The sequence below is a fragment of the Hyaena hyaena genome, unplaced genomic scaffold (assembly GCF_003009895.1).
Source record: "Hyaena hyaena isolate Hyena2069 unplaced genomic scaffold, ASM300989v1 scaffold_14, whole genome shotgun sequence".
Lineage (NCBI taxonomy): Eukaryota > Metazoa > Chordata > Mammalia > Carnivora > Hyaenidae > Hyaena > Hyaena hyaena.
The window spans coordinates 6372946-6395879 of NW_024080646.1; the positions used below are offsets into that span (position 1 = coordinate 6372946).

The 22934-nt window shown below is 38.7% G+C and overlaps 1 protein-coding gene across 1 annotated transcript in view; it reads left to right on the forward strand.

Annotated features, from left to right (window-relative positions):
* The first annotated feature begins 10580 nt into the window (after positions 1 to 10580).
* CLUL1 (clusterin like 1) overlaps positions 10581 to 22934 on the forward strand; it is a 30992-nt gene continuing 18638 nt past the window's right edge. Inside the window, exons 1-4 of the mRNA XM_039218472.1 lie at positions 10581 to 10692; positions 12275 to 12423; positions 18036 to 18203; positions 20635 to 21067. Coding sequence (XP_039074403.1) covers positions 10587 to 10692; positions 12275 to 12423; positions 18036 to 18203; positions 20635 to 21067 — 856 coding nt within the window. The 5' untranslated portion in view covers positions 10581 to 10586. The remainder of the gene's footprint in view (positions 10693 to 12274; positions 12424 to 18035; positions 18204 to 20634; positions 21068 to 22934) is intronic.

A 22934-nucleotide genomic window follows, 5' to 3' on the forward strand; every position in this document is an offset into this window, starting at 1 on the left:
AGGTCCTAGTACTCACTGACCTCTCGTACCCCATAATTGATTTCCTTACCTCTGCCTACTTCTGCAAATGGCCCCTTCATAAAATTATTTTTACAATTTCATCTGAGTGTACCTTCTGTTTCCTGTGCAGACCTTGACTGATTTGATATGTAAACTCTTGAAATAAAGGAGGGAATATGCAATAATAGAGCTATGTACAAGTAGAATGGTGTGATTAAGCAGGGCATTATCAAGAATGTTCTGAGAATGGAAGTAAATAAATGTATCTTGATCTGAATATTAAAGGATAAGTAACAAGTGGGAGAAAGACATGGAAGGGGTGATGTGTAGCATGGAGAGAAAATAAACCATGATGTATTCATGCAACTATTAGCAGTTTGAAACAACTGGACCACAAAATATAGGGAAGGAAGCAGGTAAATGTAGTCTGAAAAGATAGGCCAAGGTCAGGCCATATAAGGATGCTATGCAATTCTATTCATTTTATACACACACACACACACACACACACACACACACACACACGAAGTACCAAACTCTGTCCCAGGCACCTGAGATTCATTAGACTATAAAATAAAGATCTCTCAAAAGAATACAAATAAGCAATACATATAATACACACAAATGATATAATCTGTTAGAAGGTGCTAAGTGTTGGGGCGCCTGGGTGGCTTAGTCGGTTAAGCGTCCGACTTTCGCTTGGGTCATGATCTCGCGGTTCGTGGGTTCAGGCCCCACGTCGGGCTCTGTGCTGACTGTCGGCTCAGAGCCTGGAGCCTGTTTCAGTCTGTGACTCCCTCTCTCTCTGACCCTCCCCTGCTCACGCTGTCTCTCTCTCTGTCTCTCCCCTAGAAATAAATTAAAAAAAAAAAAACATTAAAAAAAAACAAAAAAAAAGGTGCTAAGTGTTATGGCAAAATAAAAAGAAGAAGGGGTAAGGGAGATGAGGAATGAGGTGGAGGGGAGTAGATTGTGATTTTAAACAGGGGAATAGACCTCACGTCATTGGATAGGCCACCTTGAGAAGGTAATTTGTGCACAGAGTTGAAATAACTTAGGAAGTTAAATAGTGGCTCTCTGGAGGAAGAGCATTCTAGGCACAGGGATCAGCTGTGCAAAGGCTCCCTAGCAAGATAATGCTTGGCATACTCCAGAAACATGAATAAGACCAGGGAAGCTAGAGCTGAAGTGGAAATGAAGATAGTAATGGGAGATGAGATCAGAGAGTTTCAGAGTGGAGGTCTTGAGGAGGCTTGTAGGCTATTGTAAATCCTTTGGATTTTACTCTGAGGAAGATGGAGAGACACTGGAGACTTTTGAGCAAGGAGTTACATGCTCTGACTAAATTTTAGTCTGTGGACAATGAGAATTAACTGAAGGGATTTCAAAATGGGAATTCCATGGGTGGGTGGGGTGGGGAATGTACTTAAGATCCTTGTTTCTCAAAGCATGATCCAGGACCAGCAGGCATCACTGGGAGCTTGTTGGAAATGCAGAATCCCAGGCCCTACCTAGACATACTGAATCAGAATCTGCATTTTAATAAGATCTCATGTGGTTCATTTACATGGTAGAGTTTAAAAAACAGTGGTTAAAAAGGCTCCTTGACTGTCTACCTAAAGGAGCCCTTCACCTTCCAAATTACTTATAATCATATTATCCTCACTTTTTTCCCTTTGTAACAGCTTTCATTCTCTGATATATTCTTGCTTATGTGATTATTTGTGTATTGTCCTCTTTCTCCACATTGGAATGCAACATGAGCTCCCAGACCACAGAGAGCATCTATTTTCTTCCTCTCATATCCTCCATGTGTGGGACATGATAGGTGCCCAATATACATTTGCTGAATATGCTCTTCCAAGAGCTGAGCTCACTGGAAGCAAGGGAAGTACTATGCTAGGTGTAATGGAAATTTTAGAATGCATTTAGTATTTATATGCATCCTCCTCAATAATTAAATTTATGTGGTGCTTGCCTATACAGATAAGTTCTGACGTTATAATGAGGTTTAGTGGGATATAATTTCTTCATACTGTATCCAAGCTTGAACTTTGTCATGAAAGATTCAGAAGCCTAGATTCAGTGCCTGTTTTTCCTGCTTATATTTTATGAGCCTAAAATAATAATTTTAGTTTAGTCTGAATTTTCTTAAAGACGCTGTTGGTTTACCTTCCAGTTACATATGCTCTATAGCTCAACACAAAATTTTCATTTGTATTAACTAAAGTGACATGTTCAGCAACTCCATAAGAAAGATAAGGTGGCTGTAATATTTTATTTAACAGATTGACTCAACTCATTTATTATACTTGAACCATGATGAAGCTTGGTTAGAATAAGAAAATAATAATCACAGAACTTTATAACTGAGAGGAGTAATAGTTGAGATTATTTCTTCCAATTATTTGTAATTTTTGGATGAGGATACAGAGGTTTGGACTGCACAGAGTGGCAGAGATTTTGATGAAAACTGTACTCTTAAATCAATGATCTTTATACTATACCACTGATTCTTTCTATTGGTGAGTTAGCCAACCTTTGCCTACAGTAAAGGGAGCAATTTGTAAAAGAGAATTTATACTCTACTTCTAAAATTTAGCTTTGTAATGTGAATCATGTGCTTTAAGTTTGTTAAATAAATGGCTAAATGAATGAAGACAAGGAAGGAAGGAATGAAGGAAGAAAAGAACAAAGGAAGGAAGGAACAAAGGAAGGAAGGAAGGAGGGGAGGAAGAAGGAAGGAAGGGAGAGAAGAGAAGAAATAAGTCCACTGAAATAAATTACTATTATAATCTACATAAATAATTTGGATTTTTAATTTTTGAACTTTTCTTTCATTTTACTTCTTTTATACATTCTCTTCTTGGTGTGTGTGTGTGTGTGTGTGTGTGTAGAATGTCCTCTTATTGTTGTGGAGGGACTTCTACCAGGATAATACTCCTGCCTCTCACCCAAAAAAGAGTAGGTTGTTTGAATCATGAAGAATCCATTAGTCCATATCTCATCAGTCATGAGAACGCATTAGGGATTCACTCATTTTCCTTCCCTTTCTGACCTTACTGGTGCAAGTCAGCAAATCCAGCTTGTGTACAGGACATATGCAGGGCTCCCTGGATGCACAACTGCAGGGGACTGTTAACATTGTATCTTGGAATTGGAGTGCACGTAGGAAACAGCACAAATGGCACAGGCTTCTTCATCTGCTCTCTGCCAAGTAAGTATCCCAATAGGAAGTGCAGAGCTTGTCTGGCTATGCCAGTGGCAGGATGGGCAAATCTAATCAGGAGTGACTTAGTAACAAGTCCATTATGGTCACATATATAAGATGCTCTGTCCTAGCCTGACCTTAGCAACATAGCCTGACATTTTGAAGTCCATCTGTCTGACTCCTCAGCCTATTTCTCAGTTGATACTGCACACATCTTCTTTCTGTCTTTCTTACATAAGATGACCTTGCTTCTAGGTCTCCTTGGCTACCAAATAGCTATTTGTTGTATTTTATAATCCACTTAAATCTTAAACATAATGATGTCATAATTATGAAAATAACGGGGTCTGTATGAAATATTGCTTAATCTTAAGAACAACATGGCAGCTGTAAAAACAGATGAAATAATTACAGGAAGAAACTTTTTGGAAGCTTCAGGATATTTTAAAAGTAGTACTAATTAGTAATAAACTTATGTTCTCAGAATTTACACTTAAAAGGGGAACATGGTTTACAGAAAAAAATCTCCCACTACAAGGTGAAGCACTGGACATCCTAAACAACAGGTTCCCTTTTCAACAAAATTTGTTGAAAGAGTGTGGAGATGGCAGTCATGACATCAAACGGTCCCGAAGTTAGACAACAGCAAACTAATGAGCAAGAGTTCTCAGGGTCGAAGTAGCACTGAATAATTTCCTATGACTAACTTTCCCAGAACTGTGCTCTTCTCTTCCTGAGAAAAATACCCAAAACCCTGCTTCTTCCATTGGCTGACTAGTCACCTCTCAGGATAGGACACATCTGTTTACAGGTGTGGACTATAATTGCTCAAAAGTGACATTAAGCTACTTAAAATACTAATAGTTCAAGTTTTGCTTTGAGTTGATCTGTTTTCTAACAGAACTAAGAGATTTCCAACTAAAACATAGAATTAGTTGGTAATCAAGACAGCCAAAATGGGCTGTGGGCTGGACTTTGAGTGTGTCCTGTAATTACCCATCTCGGTGCCCAAGTGGGGCACTGATAAAGTCCAAACAGCAGTTTGCTCAGACACAGTGACTAAGGGCCCTCAAAAGGCAGGTGGACTAGTTCAGAATAGTCAGTGTGACCTACTTAGAAAGTACTAAGCACATAATAAGTATTGAGTGGCTATTTCCTCAAAACCTTAAAGGGGACCATGATGATCCTGAGATTTCAGTAGCCAGAGAGACCCAGACTACAACTGGCTATGGTGACTAAGAGTTCTCTAAATTGTTTTTAAAGAAATCACTAGCTGGATTTTCAGTTTAGCTAATCATTTATTAAATTGTAGTGGGCCTGAAATATTCATCTATTGCATTATTTGTAGGCTGGATTTTTATACTTTATCTACTTAGAATATGTTTGCATATAGGCAAAAAATGCGAGACAGCTATGTAAATAATCTTCAAAATGTTTTATCTAAGAGTTTATTTACTCTATTTTATATTGCTTATATTTCCAAAGAAATTTATTTGGCCTATATAGGAATATATATATCATAAATTTCAAATTAAAAAAATGTTTAAGATTGTAATGAGTCCTATCAAAACATAATTTGTGTGTAGAGGAGAGATCAAGATGGCAGAGCAGGAAGATTGAGCTACCTTCCACAGACACACCAAAACAACAACTACATATAGAATAACTCCCTCTGAAAACAACCTGCAGACCAATAGAACAGCCCTTCCACACCTGAAGATATAAAGAAAAAGCCTCATTGAGATAGGTAGGAGGGACAGAGACGTGGTCTAGTTAGGACCTACAACTCTGGTGCAGTGAGCCACACATGGGAGAAATGTCACAAATGTGGAGGTCTTCCCTGAAGAGCAAGGGATTCAAGCTTCACATTAGGCACCCCAGCTCTGGGTACCTCCAAGGGAAGACGAGCCTCCATCACACCTACCTTTGAAAATCAACAGGGCTTAACTCCATGAAAGCTGAGACTTTCAAAGGTCTCATGCACAAATTCACTCACTCTGAGACCCAGCACAGAGGCAGGAGTTTGCAAAACTCCTGGGCCATGTATGAAGGAGATTTATTGACTAGTTTTAGGGAATGTGCCAAAGGAGCAGGAAGTTGTAAGAACTTTCTCTAGTTATAGGAGTGCTGACAGGCCCCATTTTCCTTACTCTTCTTTTAGATAGCATACTTTCCATATACCTTGCTACCACCATTCACCCTACCCACCTGGACCTGTCCTGCCCAATTCACCCACTCTGGCAGGCACTCCTCTAAAGTGACTCCCACCCTACCACACCCCATGTATAGCCTCAGCCAGGACCAGAGTCTTTCTCCAAAGATACTTCTACCCTGCCACACCCAGAGAGCATCCTTCCCACCAAAGCAACTTCCACCCCTGAAGGGGGGCAGCCCTGCCCACCAATGCACCTGCAATAGTCAGGGCTGGGCTTTGCAACCAACCACATCAAGGACCAGCCCCTGCCACAGTGCCCCCTCAACATCAATAAATGAAATAGAGAACAATAAATAATAGAAAACAATGAGACTAAAAGTTAGTTCTTTGGAGAGAGAAACACTATTGGTAAACCTTTAGTCAGACTCATCAAGAAAAAGAGAGAGAGAAAGAAAGGACCCCAAAAAATAAAGTCAGAAATGAAAGAGGAGAGGTTATAATCAACACCACAGAAATACAAAGGATTATAAGAAACTACTACAGGGGCACCGGGGTGGCTCAGGTGCTTAAGCATTGGACTCTTAATTTAAGGTCCGGTCATGATCTCATGGTTCATGAAGTCAAGCCCCACATTGGACTCTGTGCTGACAGTTCTGACAGCCTGTTTAGGATTCTCTATTTCTCTCTGTCTCTCTCTCAAAAAAAAAAAAAAAAAATACACAAGGCGCCTGGGTGGCTCAGTCGGTTAAGTGTCTGACTTAGGCTTAAGTCATGATCTCATGGTTTGTGGGTTTGAGCCCCACGTCGGGCTCTGTGCTTACTGCCAGCTCAGAGCCTGGATCCTGCTTCAGATTCTGTGTCTCCCTCTCTCTTCTACCCTCTGCTGCTCACACTGTCTCTCTCTCTCTCAGAAATAAATTTTTTTAAATTTAAATTTAAATTTATTTAAAAAAAAAATAAGCATGTAAAGCACCCAAATAAACAGGTATTACTCTGCCATGAAAAAGAATTAAATCTTACCATTTATGACAACATGGATGAACCTAGAAGGTATTGTGCTAAATGAAATAAGTCAGACAGAGAAAGACAACTGCATGTAATTTCACTTATATATGGAATCTAAAAAGTAAAACAAATGATCAAACAAAAAAACAGATTCTTAAATACAGAGAACAAACTGGTGGTTGCCAGAGGGGAGGTGGATTGGGGGATGCGAGGAATAGGTGAATGGGATTAAGAGGTACAAATTTCCAGCTATAAAATAAAGAAGTCATGGTGATAAAAAGTACAGCATAGGGAATTATAGTCAATACTATTGTAATAATGTTGTATGGGGACAGATGGTGACTATACTTATCATGATGAGCAGTGAGTAATGTACAGAATTGTTAAATCACTATATTGTGCACATGAAACTAATATAGCTCTGTATGTTAACTAAACTTCAATCATAAATTTAAAAAAAACATTTAAAAGAATCTCACATCACAATCAAGTGGAATTTATTCCAGGCATGCAAGGATGGTTCAATATCTGCAAATTATATCACATTAACATAATTAAGGATAAAAATCATAAGATCATCTCAATACATGCAGAAGAAGCACTGAACAAAAGTTAACATCCATTTATGATGAAAACTTTCAACAAATTGGATACAAAGGGAACATACCTTAACATAATAAAGGCCACATATGACAAACCCACAGCTAACATCATACTCAATGGTGAAAAGCTGAAAGTTTTTCCTTTAAGATCAGAAACAAGATAAGGATTCCCACTTTGACCACTTTTATTGAACATAACACTGGAAGTACTGGCCACAGCAATCAGACAAGAAAAAGAAATAAAAGTCAACCAAATTAGTAAGGAAGAAATAAAACAGTCACTATTTGAAGATAACATATACACTATATAGAAAACCCTAAAGACTCCATCAAAAACTACCAGAACAAATAAATGAATTCAGTAAGGTTACAGGATACAAAATCAATATACAACAATCTGTTGCATTTCTATATATTAATAATGAACTAGCAGATGGGGCGCCTGGGTGGCTTAGTCGGTTAAGCGTCTGACTTTTGCTTAGGTCATGATCTCGCGGTTCGTGGGTTCGAGCCCCGCGTCGGGCTCTGTGCTGACTGCCAGCTCAGAGCCTGGAGCCTGTTTCAGTCTGTGACTCCCTCTCTCTCTGACCCTCCCCTGCTCACTCTGTCTCTCTCTCTCTCCTAGAAATAAAATAAATAAATAAATAAATAAATAAATAAATAATGAACTAGCAGAAAATGAAAATTTAAATATCTTATTTACAACTGCATCCAAAAGAATCAAATACATAGGAATAAATTTAAGCAAGGAGATGAAAAACCTGTTCTCTGAAAACTACAAGACATTGATGAAAGAAATTGAAAACGACACAAATAAATGGAAAAATATACCATGCTCATGGATTGGAAGAATTAATATTGTTAAAATATCCACACTGCCCAAAGCAATCTACAGTTTCAATGCACTTCCTACCAAAACACCAATAGCGTTTTTCACAGAAATAGAATAAATAATCCCACAAATGATCCTGAATGGAATCACAAAGACCCTGAATAGCCAAAGCAATCTTGAAAAAGAAGAATAAAGCTGGAGGTATCACACTCCTTAATTTCAAACTATACTATGAAGGTAAAGTAATAAAAATAGTATGGTACTGGCACAAATACAGACACATCATGTGAGAAGTAAACTCACATGCATATGATCAATTAATTTACAACAAAGGAGACAAGAATATGCAATGGAGAAAAAAGTCTCTTCAACAAATGGTGTTGGAAAAACTAGACAGCTATATGCAAAAGAGTGAAACTGGACCACTTCCTTACACCATACACAAAAATAAACTCAAAATGGACTAAACACCTAAACATAAGACCTGAAACCATAAAACTCCTAAAAGAAAATTTAAGTGGTAAACTCTTGGACATTGGTCTTAGCAGTATTTTTTTTTTTTTATCTGTCTCCTCAGGCAAAAGGCAACAAGCAAAAACAAACAAGTAGGACTTACCACACTAAATAGCTTTTGCTCAATGAAGGAAATAATCAACAAAATTAAAAGGCAGCCTACGAAATGGGAGAAGATACTTGCAAATAATATATTCAATAGGGAGTTAATATCCAAAGTATACAAAGCATTCCTACAACTCAACATCACCACCACCAACAACAAAAACGCTAAAAACAAACAAACAAAAAACAAACATAAAACCCCACAAACAGTCTAATTAAAAAGTGGGCAGAGAAGGGCACCTCAGTGGCTCAGTCAATTAAACATTTCACCCTTGATTTTGGCTCAGGTCGTGATCTCACGGTTCATGGATTCAAGCCCTATGTCAGGCTCTGTGCTATCAGTGCAGAGCCTGCTTGGGATTCTCTGTCTCCCTCTCTTTCTGCCCCTTCCCCGTTCATGTGCACTTGCACTCTCTCTCTCAAAATAAATAAATAAACATTTCTTAAAAATGGGCAGAAAGTAAACATTTTTCCAAAGAAGACATGCAGATGGTCAACAGACACATGAAAAGATGTTTAACATCACTAATCATCAGGGAAATGCAGATCAAACCACAATGAGGTATCACTTCACGTCCATCAGAATGGCTAATATAAAAAAGACAAGAAATAACAAGTGTTGGTGAGGATGTGGAGAAAAGGGAACCCTCAAGTACTACTGGAGGAAATATAAATTGGTCAGCCACTGTGGAAAACAGTATGAAAGTTCCTCAGAAAACTAAAACTAGAACTACCCTATGATTCATGAATTACACCTCTGGGTATTTATCTGAAGAAAATGAAAACACTAATTCAAAAAGATATATGTACCCCTATGTTTTTTGCAGTATTATGTACATTTACATTTATTATAGCATAGGTAATATAGTCAATAATACAATTACTTTGTATGATGACTGATGATAACTAGACTTATGGTGATCATTTCATAATGTATATAAATGTCAAACCACTATGTTGTACACCTGAAACTAATATAATCTTGTATGTCAACTAATAAAATATTTGTGTTGAATAAAGTTACTCAAGATCACTGTTCCGGATCATGTGCATAGCCCGCCCTCTAGTGTTTCTTTCTAAAACCTACCAAATATTAAACCATAGTCTTAATCTCAAAGTATTGGGCTAATAGGATTAAGAACTGTGTCATCAAATTAAAGGAACCAGGCTAAATCCTTGACACAGATGAAAATTAAATCAGAGAAAATTGAAGGCCCTTTCAGAAGTGGACGGTAACCTCACTGGGGAAATACTGCAAAGTTAGTGGTAAATATATATTAAAAAGTTTCATTTGGTAAAAAAAAAAATGGTCTTAATAGAAAGAGAAGAGTTAGTTCAAATGATAGATGTAGATTTATGTAAACTGAGATAGCTTTGTAACTACTATTACCGATGTTATTTTATTATATTAAAAAGACAATCCAGATGTTGATTAAATAATGAAATTATTTCTTTCCAAAATAACAAATATACATAAAGCAGGTAAATAGCTCTTTGGAAGGAGTTAAGATAATCTAACTTATTTGTATTTGGAGTGCTTATAACAAAAGTACATCAAATTAAATTTAAAAGAATATTATCTGAGAAGAAAAAAATTAATTCATATTATGATGAATTCATATTATTATGAATAACACTATTCATATATCTTGATGGATTTTATAAGCCATATGAGAAAAATCTGTGAGGTTGTTTTTGCTTTCATGAAAGAATAAGTAATAAACTACCCAGGTAAAAACTTACTTGAGCACTCAGAATTTTGGAGGAAAAAAAAATCTCTCTGACATATTTTAACTAATTCTGTGTTTCAGCCTGTTTCTGTTGACAAAGAATCTAAAATGAAGTACAGATTCTATGGGGTTGTGATCCATACTATTCGTTGTCTTGAAGTTCAAATACTCCAGATGATGACCTTATTTAACTGTCATAAAGAATGTAAACAAAATAGAGACTTGGGTTGTCTTTTTTTTTTTTTTTTTTAATTTATATTCCAGGTCTCCTTATGTCTCAGGCATATTAGCATAGCTTGTCTAAAATCATAAAGAAAAGTTGACAGAAAAATGCTTTAGATCACCATGTGTTTTCAATTGATGCCGGCAAAATCTAACCTAATGGAAGGCATTTGGTACAGGTTTATTTTTTCTTTGCAGTAACAGCAGGAACATGAAGCCATCACTCTTGGTGTTTATTGTGTATCTGCTATGGTTGGAAGGGGGTCACTGTGCACCTACTTGGAAGGACAAAGCCGGTATCCATGGAAACCTGAAGGGTATGTTTGGTTTCTTTATCTGCTCGGTGTCCTGTTTGCATGTTTGCATGTCCTACTGGCATTTACAAGTGATTTATGGTTGAGAGATAACCGTATTCATTATGGCCCTCTAGTTTCACGGTGAGATGTTCTCTCGGCACTTAAACCAAGTAGACATGACGCCAAACATCTGGAATAAAAATAGAGAATTCCAGCCGAGTATCTGAGAATGTTCACATATCCAGATGTTTGCTATCACACAGATAAAACTTGCCAACTTTCGGGCTGCATTTTTTGGTATCATCCAGATGTTTGGTGTCCTCCTAGCACGGTTTTAACGAACAGTGAAATTCTTTTCTAGCATTTGAAAAATTTAAACAATTAAAGTTATCTGTGCAGTGATTCCTGAGATAGTGAAAGAATGGGTTATAGTGATATTGAATCTGGTTGGTCTATGCTCATGAACTTGTGACCTTTGCTTGATGATATATGCTCTGGGTACTGAACACTTAGAAAACTAAATTAGTTAAAATGCTGCTTTGGGAGGGTCTATGATTAAATTCAGAAACAAGAATAAATTCCTTTGGAAGCCACATTGACTGCTGCAAAGAGAGAATGACAATGAACTTTATACCCACTAAAGGCTTATTAGAGATATAGAAGAGAGGTGCCTGGGTGGCTCACTCGATTGAGTGTCAGACTTAATTTCAGCTCAGGTCGTGACACCAGGGTAGTGGGACTGAACCCTGCATCAGGCTCTGTGCTGAGTATGGAGCGTGCTTAGGATTCTCTGTCTCTCTCTGTCTCTCTGTCTCTCTCAGCACCTGGGTGCCTGGCTAGTTCAGTCAGTTAAGCATCTTGATTTTGCCTCAGGTCATGATCTCATGGATTCATGAGATCAAGCACTGCATCGGGCTCTATGCTGATAGCACGGAGCCTGCTTGGGATCCTCTCTCTGACCTTCCCCTACTTGTGCTCTCTCTCAAAATAAATACACTTTTTTAAAAAAGATTTTCTCTCTCTCTCCTTTTGTTCCTCTCCCCTGCTTGCATGCTCTTTCCCTCTCTCCCCTATTTTTTTTTAAAAATACAATTTTTAAAAGGTGTATAAGAGATATCCAGTATGTTATTAAAGAATCTTGCATTATATGAGATACTTTCTAGGTTTGATGTTTCCTGGGAAGGCAACTGAAACTGAAAGAAAGGACAATTGTTCACTGTGTTTGAGGTTCCCATTTGGCATTTAATATAAATTGTGAACAAAATCTGAATTTTTTTCTAATATACACACACGACTTTTAAATGAAAGAAAAAAAATTGGATAACCGGAAACAGGCCCTGAGGAAAGGACAAGAAGGAGGTTAAATGACCTTTGACTTGTCTAGGAGCTGAGACACGATGAATAGAAGGTATCATCTACATGACAGCTGTGTCCATGGGGCAGCTGACTGCCAATCCTTTGTGATCTGCTTCCAGAGTTTGAAGCTGCAAATGAACAGCTAAGTCTCTATTTAAGGGACATGAAAAAAAGGTGAACTCATTGTATTCTGATACATTGTAAATTGATCAGATCTCAAAGGGAAAAACTGCAATGTATCTTTTAGGTTTTTCTGAGGTTGGAGACATAGATGGAGATGAAGAAGTGAAGAAGGCTTTGATTGGTATGAAGCAGATGAAAATCATGATGGAAAAAAGAGAGGAGGAACATACCAATCTAATGAAAACTCTGAAGAAATGCAAAGAAGAAAAGGAGGTACAGTAATTGAGAATAACACCTGCTCTTAAATATAGCTAGACCATAAATATTGCATCTGTTAGTGCAGTGGGTGACTTACTTTCCCTAACAGTGGTTTTCTGGAGAGTAGCTCTTAGTGGAGGAAAACTTTGAAGACAATTTCAAATTTCTTCAAAGAACATATTCCTTGCAGAATGGGCCTTTGTAGGACTCCAAATCTGGGAATTTGAGGGATTCATACCTGTTGGGGAAGTGCTGCTTTCTTAAAAATACTTATCTTTAGTCTCTTCCAACTTCAGATATGGAGTCAAAAGTGTTCAGGAAGTTTTTGACTAGGTCTGTGGTCTCCAAAGGTTTTTGAGCCCCCTTCCCTATTACTAAAATTATTGTTAGCATTCACTCCTAAATTTATGCATATTAATTTATTTATAAATTAGACACATGAATTACTACCACTAATATCTCAAGGATCAAAATACATGTAGGATGAGGTTCATCACTAGCTACAGTGGATGTTAAGCCCATATTTCAAATAATCTGGATAATATTTTGAAACATTTTAGCCAATGGCCAGATCTGATTAGATCATAGTTTTACTTTGTCAGATGACCAACAAAGAGCTTATAATGAAGATGTTTCAGCTCTGCTCCTTGCTTCTTGTCTACCTGAGCTTAAATTATTCATACTTTTTAATCTGCTGGGTATTGTTGGGTTTTTATCAAGAATCTTTGAAGCCTCTTGTCTATTTAGTGAGGGCTAGCTTAATTAGAACTAAATAATAAAATCATCATTTACCTGAGCCCTCTAAACAGCAATTCATTGCAATCAGCTCCAGGGAAACAAAGAGAGAGGGAGCCAGTGTGGATGCTCCTGGAATGGGGACAGCCCACTTCCCCATAGTCCTCTTGACCAGGTGGTGACATGCAGTGGTCTGACATAAGCACCACAAGAGAGCACCAATGTATACAAAATAGTACATCAGCCTAATCAGTTTCTTTATTCAAATGCCCTTGCTTAATGGCTACAGTTCAAACTATGTATCTTACCAATGGAAAATACACATTACAGTTGACCTTTGAACAATGCAGAAGTAAGGGGTGCTGACCTCCAGTCGAAAATCTGCGTGTTACTGTTGACTCCCCCCAAACTTAATTACTAATAGCTTACTGTTGATCAGAAGCCTTACCAATCATATAAATAGTTGATTAACTCATATTTTATGTGTTGTATGGATTATATACTGTACTCCTACAATAAAGTAAGCTAGAGAAAAGAAAATATTAAGAATATCATAAGGAGGGGCGCCTGAGTGGCTTAGTCGGTTAAGCGGCTGACTTTCACTTAGGTCATGATCTCGTGGTTCGTGGGTTCAAGCCCCGTGTCGGGCTCTGTGCTGACTGCCAGCTCAGGGCCTGAAGCCTGTTTCAGTCTGTGACTCCCTCTCTCTCTGACCCTCCCCTGCTCACACTGTCTCACTCTCTCTCTCCTAGAAATAAATAAAACATTTTAAAAAATTTAAAAAAAAGAATATCATAAGGAAAAGAAAATACATGTACCGTTACCATCCTGTATTTATTGAAAAAACCCACCTGTAAATGGACCCATGCAATTCAAACCCATGTTTTTAAGGGTCAACTATGTATCCAAATATCCAGAGAAGATGTTAACAATTGTTCATACGTTACATTACAAAGCTCAATATGTTTCTAAGTTATGAACATTGCATGGCTCATAGTTTAATAACATTAACAATGAACATAACATTCAAAACAATTCAATTATTTTTTAACTTATTTTCCAATGTTACCTTTAAAGAGGAAATCAAAACCGTAAAAAAATAATTTGGAAAATATTCTAAAATTTAACATTGAGAGTAAATTACTTAAAATTTTTTTATTACATTTATTATTTTTCAGAGACAGAGAGAGACAGAGCACAAGTGGGGGAAGGGCAAAGCGAGAGGGGGACACAGAATCCGAAGCAGTCTCCAGGCTCTGAGCTGTCAGCACAGAGCCAGATGCAGGGTTTGAACTCACAAACTGTGAGATCATGACCTGAGCCAAAGCCAGATGCTTAACCAATTGAGCCACCCAGGTGGCCTGAGAGTAAGTTACTTTTAAATTTTAGTTTTAAAAATTTGTAAATGTGCGGGGCGCCTGGGTGGCTTAGTCGGTTAAGCGTCCGACTTTTGCTTAGGTCATGATCTCGCGGTTCGTGGGTTCGAGCCCCGCGTCGGGCTCTGTGCTGACTACCAGCTCAGAGCCTGGAGCCTATTTCAGTCTGTGACTCCCTCTCTCTCTGACCCTCCCCTGCTCACGCTGTCTCTCTCTCTCTCTCTCTCTCTCCTAGAAATAAATAAAACATTAAAAAAAATTAAAAAAAATAAAAATAAAAAAATAAAAATTTGTAAATGTGGTAAAATACACATAACATAAAATTTACCATCTTAACTGTTTTTATGTGTATAGTCCAATAGTGCTAAGTCCCTTCACACTGCTGTGCAACCAAGCTCCAGAACTGTTTCCATCTTGCAGAATTTAAACTCTATACCCATTAAACAACTCCCCATTTCTCCTTCCCCACCATCAATTTTTAAATTAAAACATAATATAAAAGTTTTAATATTTCCTCCCTTCACCTAAACCTATAAACATGTAAAGTTGAGGGCTACCAACTGCAGATAGCTGCTGGAATTCTTTATATCTGAGCACAGTGGCCTCTGGGTATCCATTAAGCCAGGGGAGTAGGTTTGTGTGACAGGCTGACCCCAAAGCTATTTGTGAACTTGTCACCAAACTGGTTGATGTTACGGCCACACCTACTCCCCTTGTGGCATAGAGCCCCCAGCAAGGAAAGCAGATCACTTGACTAGCAGCTGCGAACCCTCCTCCCTTTGGGCAGCAAGCAAAAGATTCAAGGAAATAAAAATAGCTCCTTATAAGGAAAATGTGAAAGCCAGAGGGAGCTGGATTCTTCCGTGATGGGCTTGTGAGCTGGCCCCTGGGAATAATGACACAGATATCATTTACAGGTCCTTTATAAAACACATTATCACGTGTAATAATCCTTCCAACATCTGAATAAACCATTACTTTCCCTTTACAGCTAAGGGAACTGAGGCTCATGATGTTCATGAGCGTATTAACCCAGCATTGTAATGAATAACGCTGGAGAAAGTCAGCTGTGCCTCTGCGACCCAGTGACTTTCTGTTTTTGTCCCTTTCCCTGGCCTCCCCACAAGCCAAGGGTGTAATACTAAGAAAAGAATGCTCCAGTTAGGGGTGGGTCAAGTAAACAGATGTCAGCTTCAGTTTGCCCTCAGGAATCCCGAGAACTAATAGAATTTTTTTCTTAAAAACCTTCTTACTATATAAACATTCATTGAATTTTATACTCTTAAGGTTTGAACGCTCAAAAACTTAATTTAAAAAAGAAAAAAACTTTAACTCTGAGTCTCTCCCTAAAATTACTTTATTTTTTTTATTTTTAAAGAAAAATTTTCTTAATGTTTATTCCTTTTTAAGAGAGACAGACAGAATGTGAGCAGGGGAGGGGCAGAGAGAGAGGAAGACACAGAAACAGAAGCAGGACCCAGGCTCCAAGCCGTTAGCACAGCGCCCGACATGGGGCCCGAACTCATGAACGGTGAGATCACAAACTCAGCTGAAGTCAGACGCCCAATCGACTGAGTCACCCAGGCGCCCCCCCCTAAAATTACTTTAAACTGAGGATGAAAGATACTTTAGACAAATGATGACTTAGCAAATATGGGGTTGGTGCTCCCCAGTCTCCTGCACCACCCACCCTCAGGTGACCTAGGGTCATCACAGAGCCCTCTGCAGCCCCTCCTTATTAATATTTACTGAAAGCAACTGAAATTAACTGAAAGTGGGAATCTCCAGGATGGCTTAAAGTGATTTGACCCTCACACCAAGTTTATATGGGACTTTGAGAAGCTGTAAATTACAAGAATAGTCAGTGAGTAGGACAGTTTAGGGGGAAACAGAAGGAACAGGCAGGGCATTTCTACCCAGAGATCCTTCTCCATGGCAACATTTCACCACCAAAACTTGGGGTGTGTGATTTGGTAACTGATGTTTGTTGCGCTCTTGGAGATGAGTGGAAAGAAATCGAGGCACACTATGTGCCTTGCTTGTTTATCTCACTTAATACAAAACCATAAGAGATCAATCTTATTGCTATTCCTATTTGCTAAGAAAGATACTGAGGCTAGGAGACATTAAGTCATTTGCCCAAAGGTAACACAGCAAGTATAGTTTGAAATTGGAAATATTGGGGTTTTGGTTTATGGTGACAATGAAGAGGACATTTAAAATTGAGATGGACTGGGGCGCCTGGGTGGCTCAGTTGGTTTTGTGTCTGACTTTGGCCCAGGTCTTGATCTCACAGTTGTGAGTTTGAGCCCCATGTGAGGCTCTGTGCTGACAGCTCTGAGCCTGGAGCCTGCTTCAGATTCTGTATCTTCCCTCACTCTCTGCCCTCCCCTGCTCATGCTCTGTCTTTATCTCTCTCTCTCTCTCTCAAAATAAATAAACATTTAAAAAATAAAAATAAAATAAAACAAAAATGGTACTGACTGAGGAATTGTGGGGAGTATTATTTCAGCCATGGTGGGGTAACTTTCTAGAGAAAATGTAGTAGCCCAAATTGATCTGCAGTGCCCAAGGAGATAAGGAAATTCTCTAAAGATTCTCAGTGCCCTAAGTAGTTCTTTGGGTTTAACACGACAGGAAAAGGTGTTTTCTTTTCTACTGGGTAAAAATCAATACTAAATTGGTTTTAAGTACAGAAACTTTGCCCCCACCATGTGGTTTTCACTTAAGGGAGTCACTGTTAGCTCTAAGACTGTTTTATGGAGGACTCCATTATACCCGGTCATTCCCCTGGAGGGAGCCTGTCTTTAGAAGTCCACACTAGCAAGGAGACCAGGGGTCTAGGCAGGGGTGCCGGACTTGGGAGAGGTCCTGGGGTAGGGCTAAGGTTCTCAGGGACAGGCTCCTTACCTCCGGGCATGGGACGTGGCCACATACAGCAATGTACCACGAGGGGGAGCTCTTGGAATATAGACAAGAAGAAAGAAGCCCTCAGAACAGGGCATTTCTGCAGAGTATAGCTGGCTGGGCAGATCTGATTTGATATACAAGAATTGCCCTTTCTTGCAATGTTTAAGAATATATAAAAAATTAAAGATAGAATAAATGAAGGAAATAAATTTGTCAGCTTTATAAGCCTTAAAGCCCACCTTCCACATCTTCCAAGAACTAGATGTGAAGACAGACAAGTAAACAGGTAAATTACAGTCATTCCCCAGAGTAGGGACCACTTCCTAGTTCACCCCCATCTAGTGTAATGTCTGTCCCATAGCAAGTACCCAATAAATAGCTGTTGAATAAATGAATAGATCGATAAGACTTTCAGTCTTCAGTAGGGATCAATCAGCGCTCTTTTCTTTAATCAAACAGAAAGCATTCAGGTAGATCTGTCAGCAGCTAGGGGCCCCAAAGAAAGAATGAAGAAGTACATCAGAACACACATATTTTAAAAACCAGCTAAGGTACACACAGAGTTACGAAATGGAAATAGGATGTTTGTTTCTACTTTTTAATTAGGAAGCCCTGAAACTCATGAATGAAGTTCAGGAACATCTGGAAGAAGAAGAAAATCTATGCCAGGTGTCTTTGACAGATTCCTGGGACGAATGCAAATCTTGCCTGGAGAGTGACTGCATGAGATTTTACAGAACCTGCCAGTCTAGCTGGTCCTCTATGAAAAATACGGTAAGGGAAAAATAGAGCTCAAGGTTTCAGAATTCTTAAGGTACCTACTCCAGCTTAATTTTTTTTAATATTTTTTTATTTATTTCTAGGAGAGAGAGAGAGAGACAGCGTGAGCAGGGGAGGGTCAGAGAGAGAGGGAGATACAGACTCTGAAATAGGCTCCAGGCTCTGAGCTGGCAGTCAGCACAGAGCCCGATGAGGGGCTCGAACCCACGAACGGCAAGATCATGACCTAAGCGAAAGTCGGACGCTTAACCGACTAAGCCACCCAGGCGCCCCACTCCAGCTTAATTTTTAAAAATTAATTCTTTTAACTATTTAGAACAGAAATGACTGACCTGATATTGGCCTTTTATAATCTAGAATTTAACATTCATGCTATGTATGAGTCACCTCATACATATGTATGTGTATATTCAAATTTTAAGATAAAACATGCAGTGTTCGTCTCTCCCTTTAATGACACTGTGTATATCCCTCTTGGAAATATCCTGAATCTTCCTGCCTTGTATTTGTTCGTTGTGAATATGCTCCCACTAGATTGTAAGCTCTTTGAGGGCAGGGACCATATGTTAGCTGTTTTCATTTAAGCATTGTAGGTATGTAATAAATGTTTGCTGAATTGCATTCTAAATAATAGTATTATAGTCTCTGATTTCAACCCACTTTAATTTTTTCCCTGGAGGCCAAACATTTGAAGACATCCTCTGCCTCCTGAATCTCTCCTTCAATAGGCTTGTCCTCTTACAGCAATACTCACATGCACATACCCATGTCCTTTTAACAATATCTGTGCATTCCCTATAGGACTGGCATGTTTATTTGTTTTGTCCCCTTTGGCTATTGTCTGGGCAGAGGGAATCACAGAGTGTGGTGCCCTGAATACGATAAGTTCTGCCCCATAAAATGCTCCTATTCTATTGGCCTGAATTTCTCTTCCTCTTCAAGAAGTGAGCTGAATATGAAATGCAGTGAAATTTCCCTCTCCATATTAGAGCGTGCACTACTTAGCGTATGCTCCTGGCTTGGCAGCGCTGTACCCAATTATAGAGGGAGCAACCCCTAGGCCAATTCATCTGCCAAGTTAATTTGCCTCCACTGTTAATTGCATCTGCTCTATTTTTATAGCCACTGTCACTCTCCAATACACCGGAATACAGTGGAAAGAGCTGGAAGTCAGAGATTTGGGGACCATTCCTATCTGTGCCAGTTGTGTGACTTTTTGAAAATTTCTTGGGGCTTTAAAGTTTATTTTTGTGGATGGATTCAGGTAAATAGAAGCTGGCAGAGAGAGGGACAGACCATCCACCCAGATTCCTTTTTTTTTTTTTAAGTTTATGTTTTTATTTTGAGAGAGAGAGAGAATCCCAAGGAGGTTCCATGTTGTCAGTGTGGAACCTGACATGGGACTCAATCTCACAAACTATGAGATCATGATCTGAGCCAAAATCAAGAATTGGACACTTAACTTATTGAGCCACCAGGTGTCCCCACTCCCCCCACCCCCAGATCACTTTTTGAGAAAGGGGTAAGTAATCTAAGAATTTCTAGGGAATTCTTTGAACAGCATTGGGATGCTACAGTTGTGATGTCTGATAGTTGGTATGTTCCATAACATTCAACATGGCCACAGCACTACCATATAAGGGCATTGTGTTCTAGCACGAACTTGGAAGTCATATAGATGTACGGCATGGTGTGACTGCTGGAAAATATTCTCCCATTGAGTGTAAAATTCTACAATTAGGGATTCATTTCTTTGACTCCAGCCAAGGAGGGATTTGATCACTACTACTATGTAACTATTCCTAAGTTACCTCTTTAACTCTATCAGGCATCTATAATTAGTATGAATGTGTTTATCTTTTCCTTTCCATGGACTAATTTATGAGACAAGAAAGACCATAAAGTCACTAACAACATTACACTGAAGGAACAAAAGAAAAAAACAAAACAAAATAAACAAAACAAAAACAAAAACACAAAACCCTAAGACATAGATGAAAGGCAAGAGCCTTCACAGTTTTGGGGCAACCTACACAGTTTTGGGGTTCCCTTTAGACCATGACATGCCAACCACCATCAGTACATCAAGCTGTGGCTTGCCAGCAATATTAAAAACTTGGCCTTTGGCAGGCAAACTTAAACAAGGAAGAATCTCAGATCCTATTTCCACAATCAAAGTCAGAGTTACAAGAGTGTTAATAAACTATCTTAAAATGAGTCACCTTTTCCTAGCTTGCCCAGAATTGTTTTTGATTTGGAATGACCACTGCAAGTTGACTTTAAAATTTACAATAAGAAATGGTCTATGTTAATTGTCCTTCCATTTTAAAATAATAAAATAAAGTTGATTTAAAAAAAAAGAAATGATCCAGAAAGAAAATTATTAATTTCTTATTCCATTTCTATCCTCCACCCCACCCCACAGGTCGAAGAGTTTTTCAGGAAGATATATCAATACTTGTTTCCTTTCCATGACAACAATGAAAAAGCTCTCCCTGTTGGTGAAACGTTCACTGAGGAGGATGCACAAGTGGCCAAAATAGAGAGTGTGTTCAGCCAGTTGACTCTGGATGTGAGGTTTCTCTTTAACAGGAGTCTTAATGTCTTCAAACAGATGCAGCAAGAATTTGACCAGGCTTTTCAATCATATTTCATGTCAGATACAGACTCCATGCAGCCTAGCTTTCTTCCAGTTTTACCCAAAGAGCCAGAGAAAAAAATGGATCCTGTGCAAAGCTGGGACATTCCCACCTTCTTCCAGCTGTTTTGTAATTTCAGCCTCTCTGTTTATCAGAGTCTCAGCACGGCAATCACTGGGACACTGAATGCAATAGCGGATTTACCAAAGCAAGACAACGGCAAGTATTAATAGATGATTTTTATTTAGATGTTAATAGTAAGGTCAGACTTTGTTTACATTTGGAAATGGCAGACATTTCTAAGTCATTGTACAATGTTTCTGAGAGTGACGATTTATGGATAATTGTTTCAGAGCCTCTTAAAGAAAGCTTTGAAGTCTGCCAAACACCATCCCTCTTCCATCATTGTTAAGAGCCCTATGGGGCAGTTCTGTTTTTTTAAAGTAAATTTTTCAAAGCAGAGAAAGAAAATGCTAGCAGAGTGAGAAGTTGAACAAAATGGTTGCTTCCTTTATCAGAACTTGTGTAGGTATGCTCAGCTTTATTCTGCTTGAACATCACAGGGCTGCTTTAAAATCAGTCTAGACTCCTCAACTCCCAGTTTGGGAAGAAGTCTAGTGTCACCTATAACTAGGTCACTTTTAGTGGCCTCCATAGCCTCCTCTGCATCACTGGCATAATCCTTAAATCATAACATTTATGCACAAAGCCACAGAAGATGCTCATAGACAAACCCAAAGCTATAGAAATCAGAATTTCTGTAAAGGATATGAATTGCCTTCTCCTAATACCAAACATGCCCCAAGATAGACCATGTTGGATAGTGTGTCTCCAGGCAGAAGGAGGTACCTTCCTCACACTTCTGTGGAGTGGCTGGGACACAGCATCTCAGAAATGAGAGTTGTTGGGTGGGCCAAGGTAAGGTTTACATTTCCTTAGTCTTATGTCTTATGTCTTATGGACCACAAAGCCACATGAAAGAATGCTCCCCTCTGGCATGAAAAATAAAGTGAGCTCCTTCTAGAGGCTCCTTCTGCCCTTTCTGACAACATAGATGAACCTACAGGAACATTACACTAAGTGAAACAAACCACAAACAGAAGGAAAAATACTATATGATAACGCTTAGATGAGGAATCTAAAATAGTCCGTCATGGAAGCAAAGAATAGAATGAGGTTCCTGGGAGTTGAGTGGAGGGGGAAATGGAGAGATGTTGGTCAGAGGGTACAAAGTTTCTGTTACATAAGATGAGTGAGTCCTAAAGATACAAGTCTAACTGTGCAGAATAGTGCCTGTTGTTAAAAACACTGCACTGTATATTCGAAAATTTGCTAAGAGGGTAGATCTTATGTTAAACATTGTTAATAATAGTAATGATAGTAATAATTAAATAAATAAGAGGACTGGAGGACATTTCTGGAAGTGATGGATAGGTATACAGCATAGATCGCGGTAATAGTTTCAGGAGTTTATACTTCTCTCCAGACTCTTCAACTTGTATATATTAATCACGCACATTTTTTTGTATGCAGAAAGAAATGAGCTCCTCCTACCTATTTTCCAATAATATCAGCTATAGCTGGCAACATCTGAATCAAATTCTCAAAATTGCCATGACGTTGCATCACTGGTCTCTATACAGAAGGAGCCTATCTCACGGTACCAGAAACCAAAGCCAAAATACAATAGATGACATCCTTCCCGTCCCATTGTTCCATGAGTAGAGAACAGCCATCATTACTGGAATCATTGCTGGGTTCTATTTCAGGGTCTGGAGGACTTTTCTTGTAAGTCAGGTGTTTTCTCTGGTATTCTATTCTGAGGTCCCAAATTCACCAATATTCAGGAAAAGCATCAAGGCAGTAGACTAAATATATCAATGCTAGAGTGATATTAAGTGATTTTTGCCTGAACTTTAAAATTTTTTTAATTTTTTATTTATTTCTGAGAGAGAGAGAGAGAAAAAGAGGTAGTGTGAGCAGGAGAGGGTCAGAGAGAGAGGGAGACACAGAATCTGAGGCAGGCTCCAGGCTCTGAGCTAGCTGTCAGCACAGAGCCTGACACGGGGCTCGAACCCACGAACCA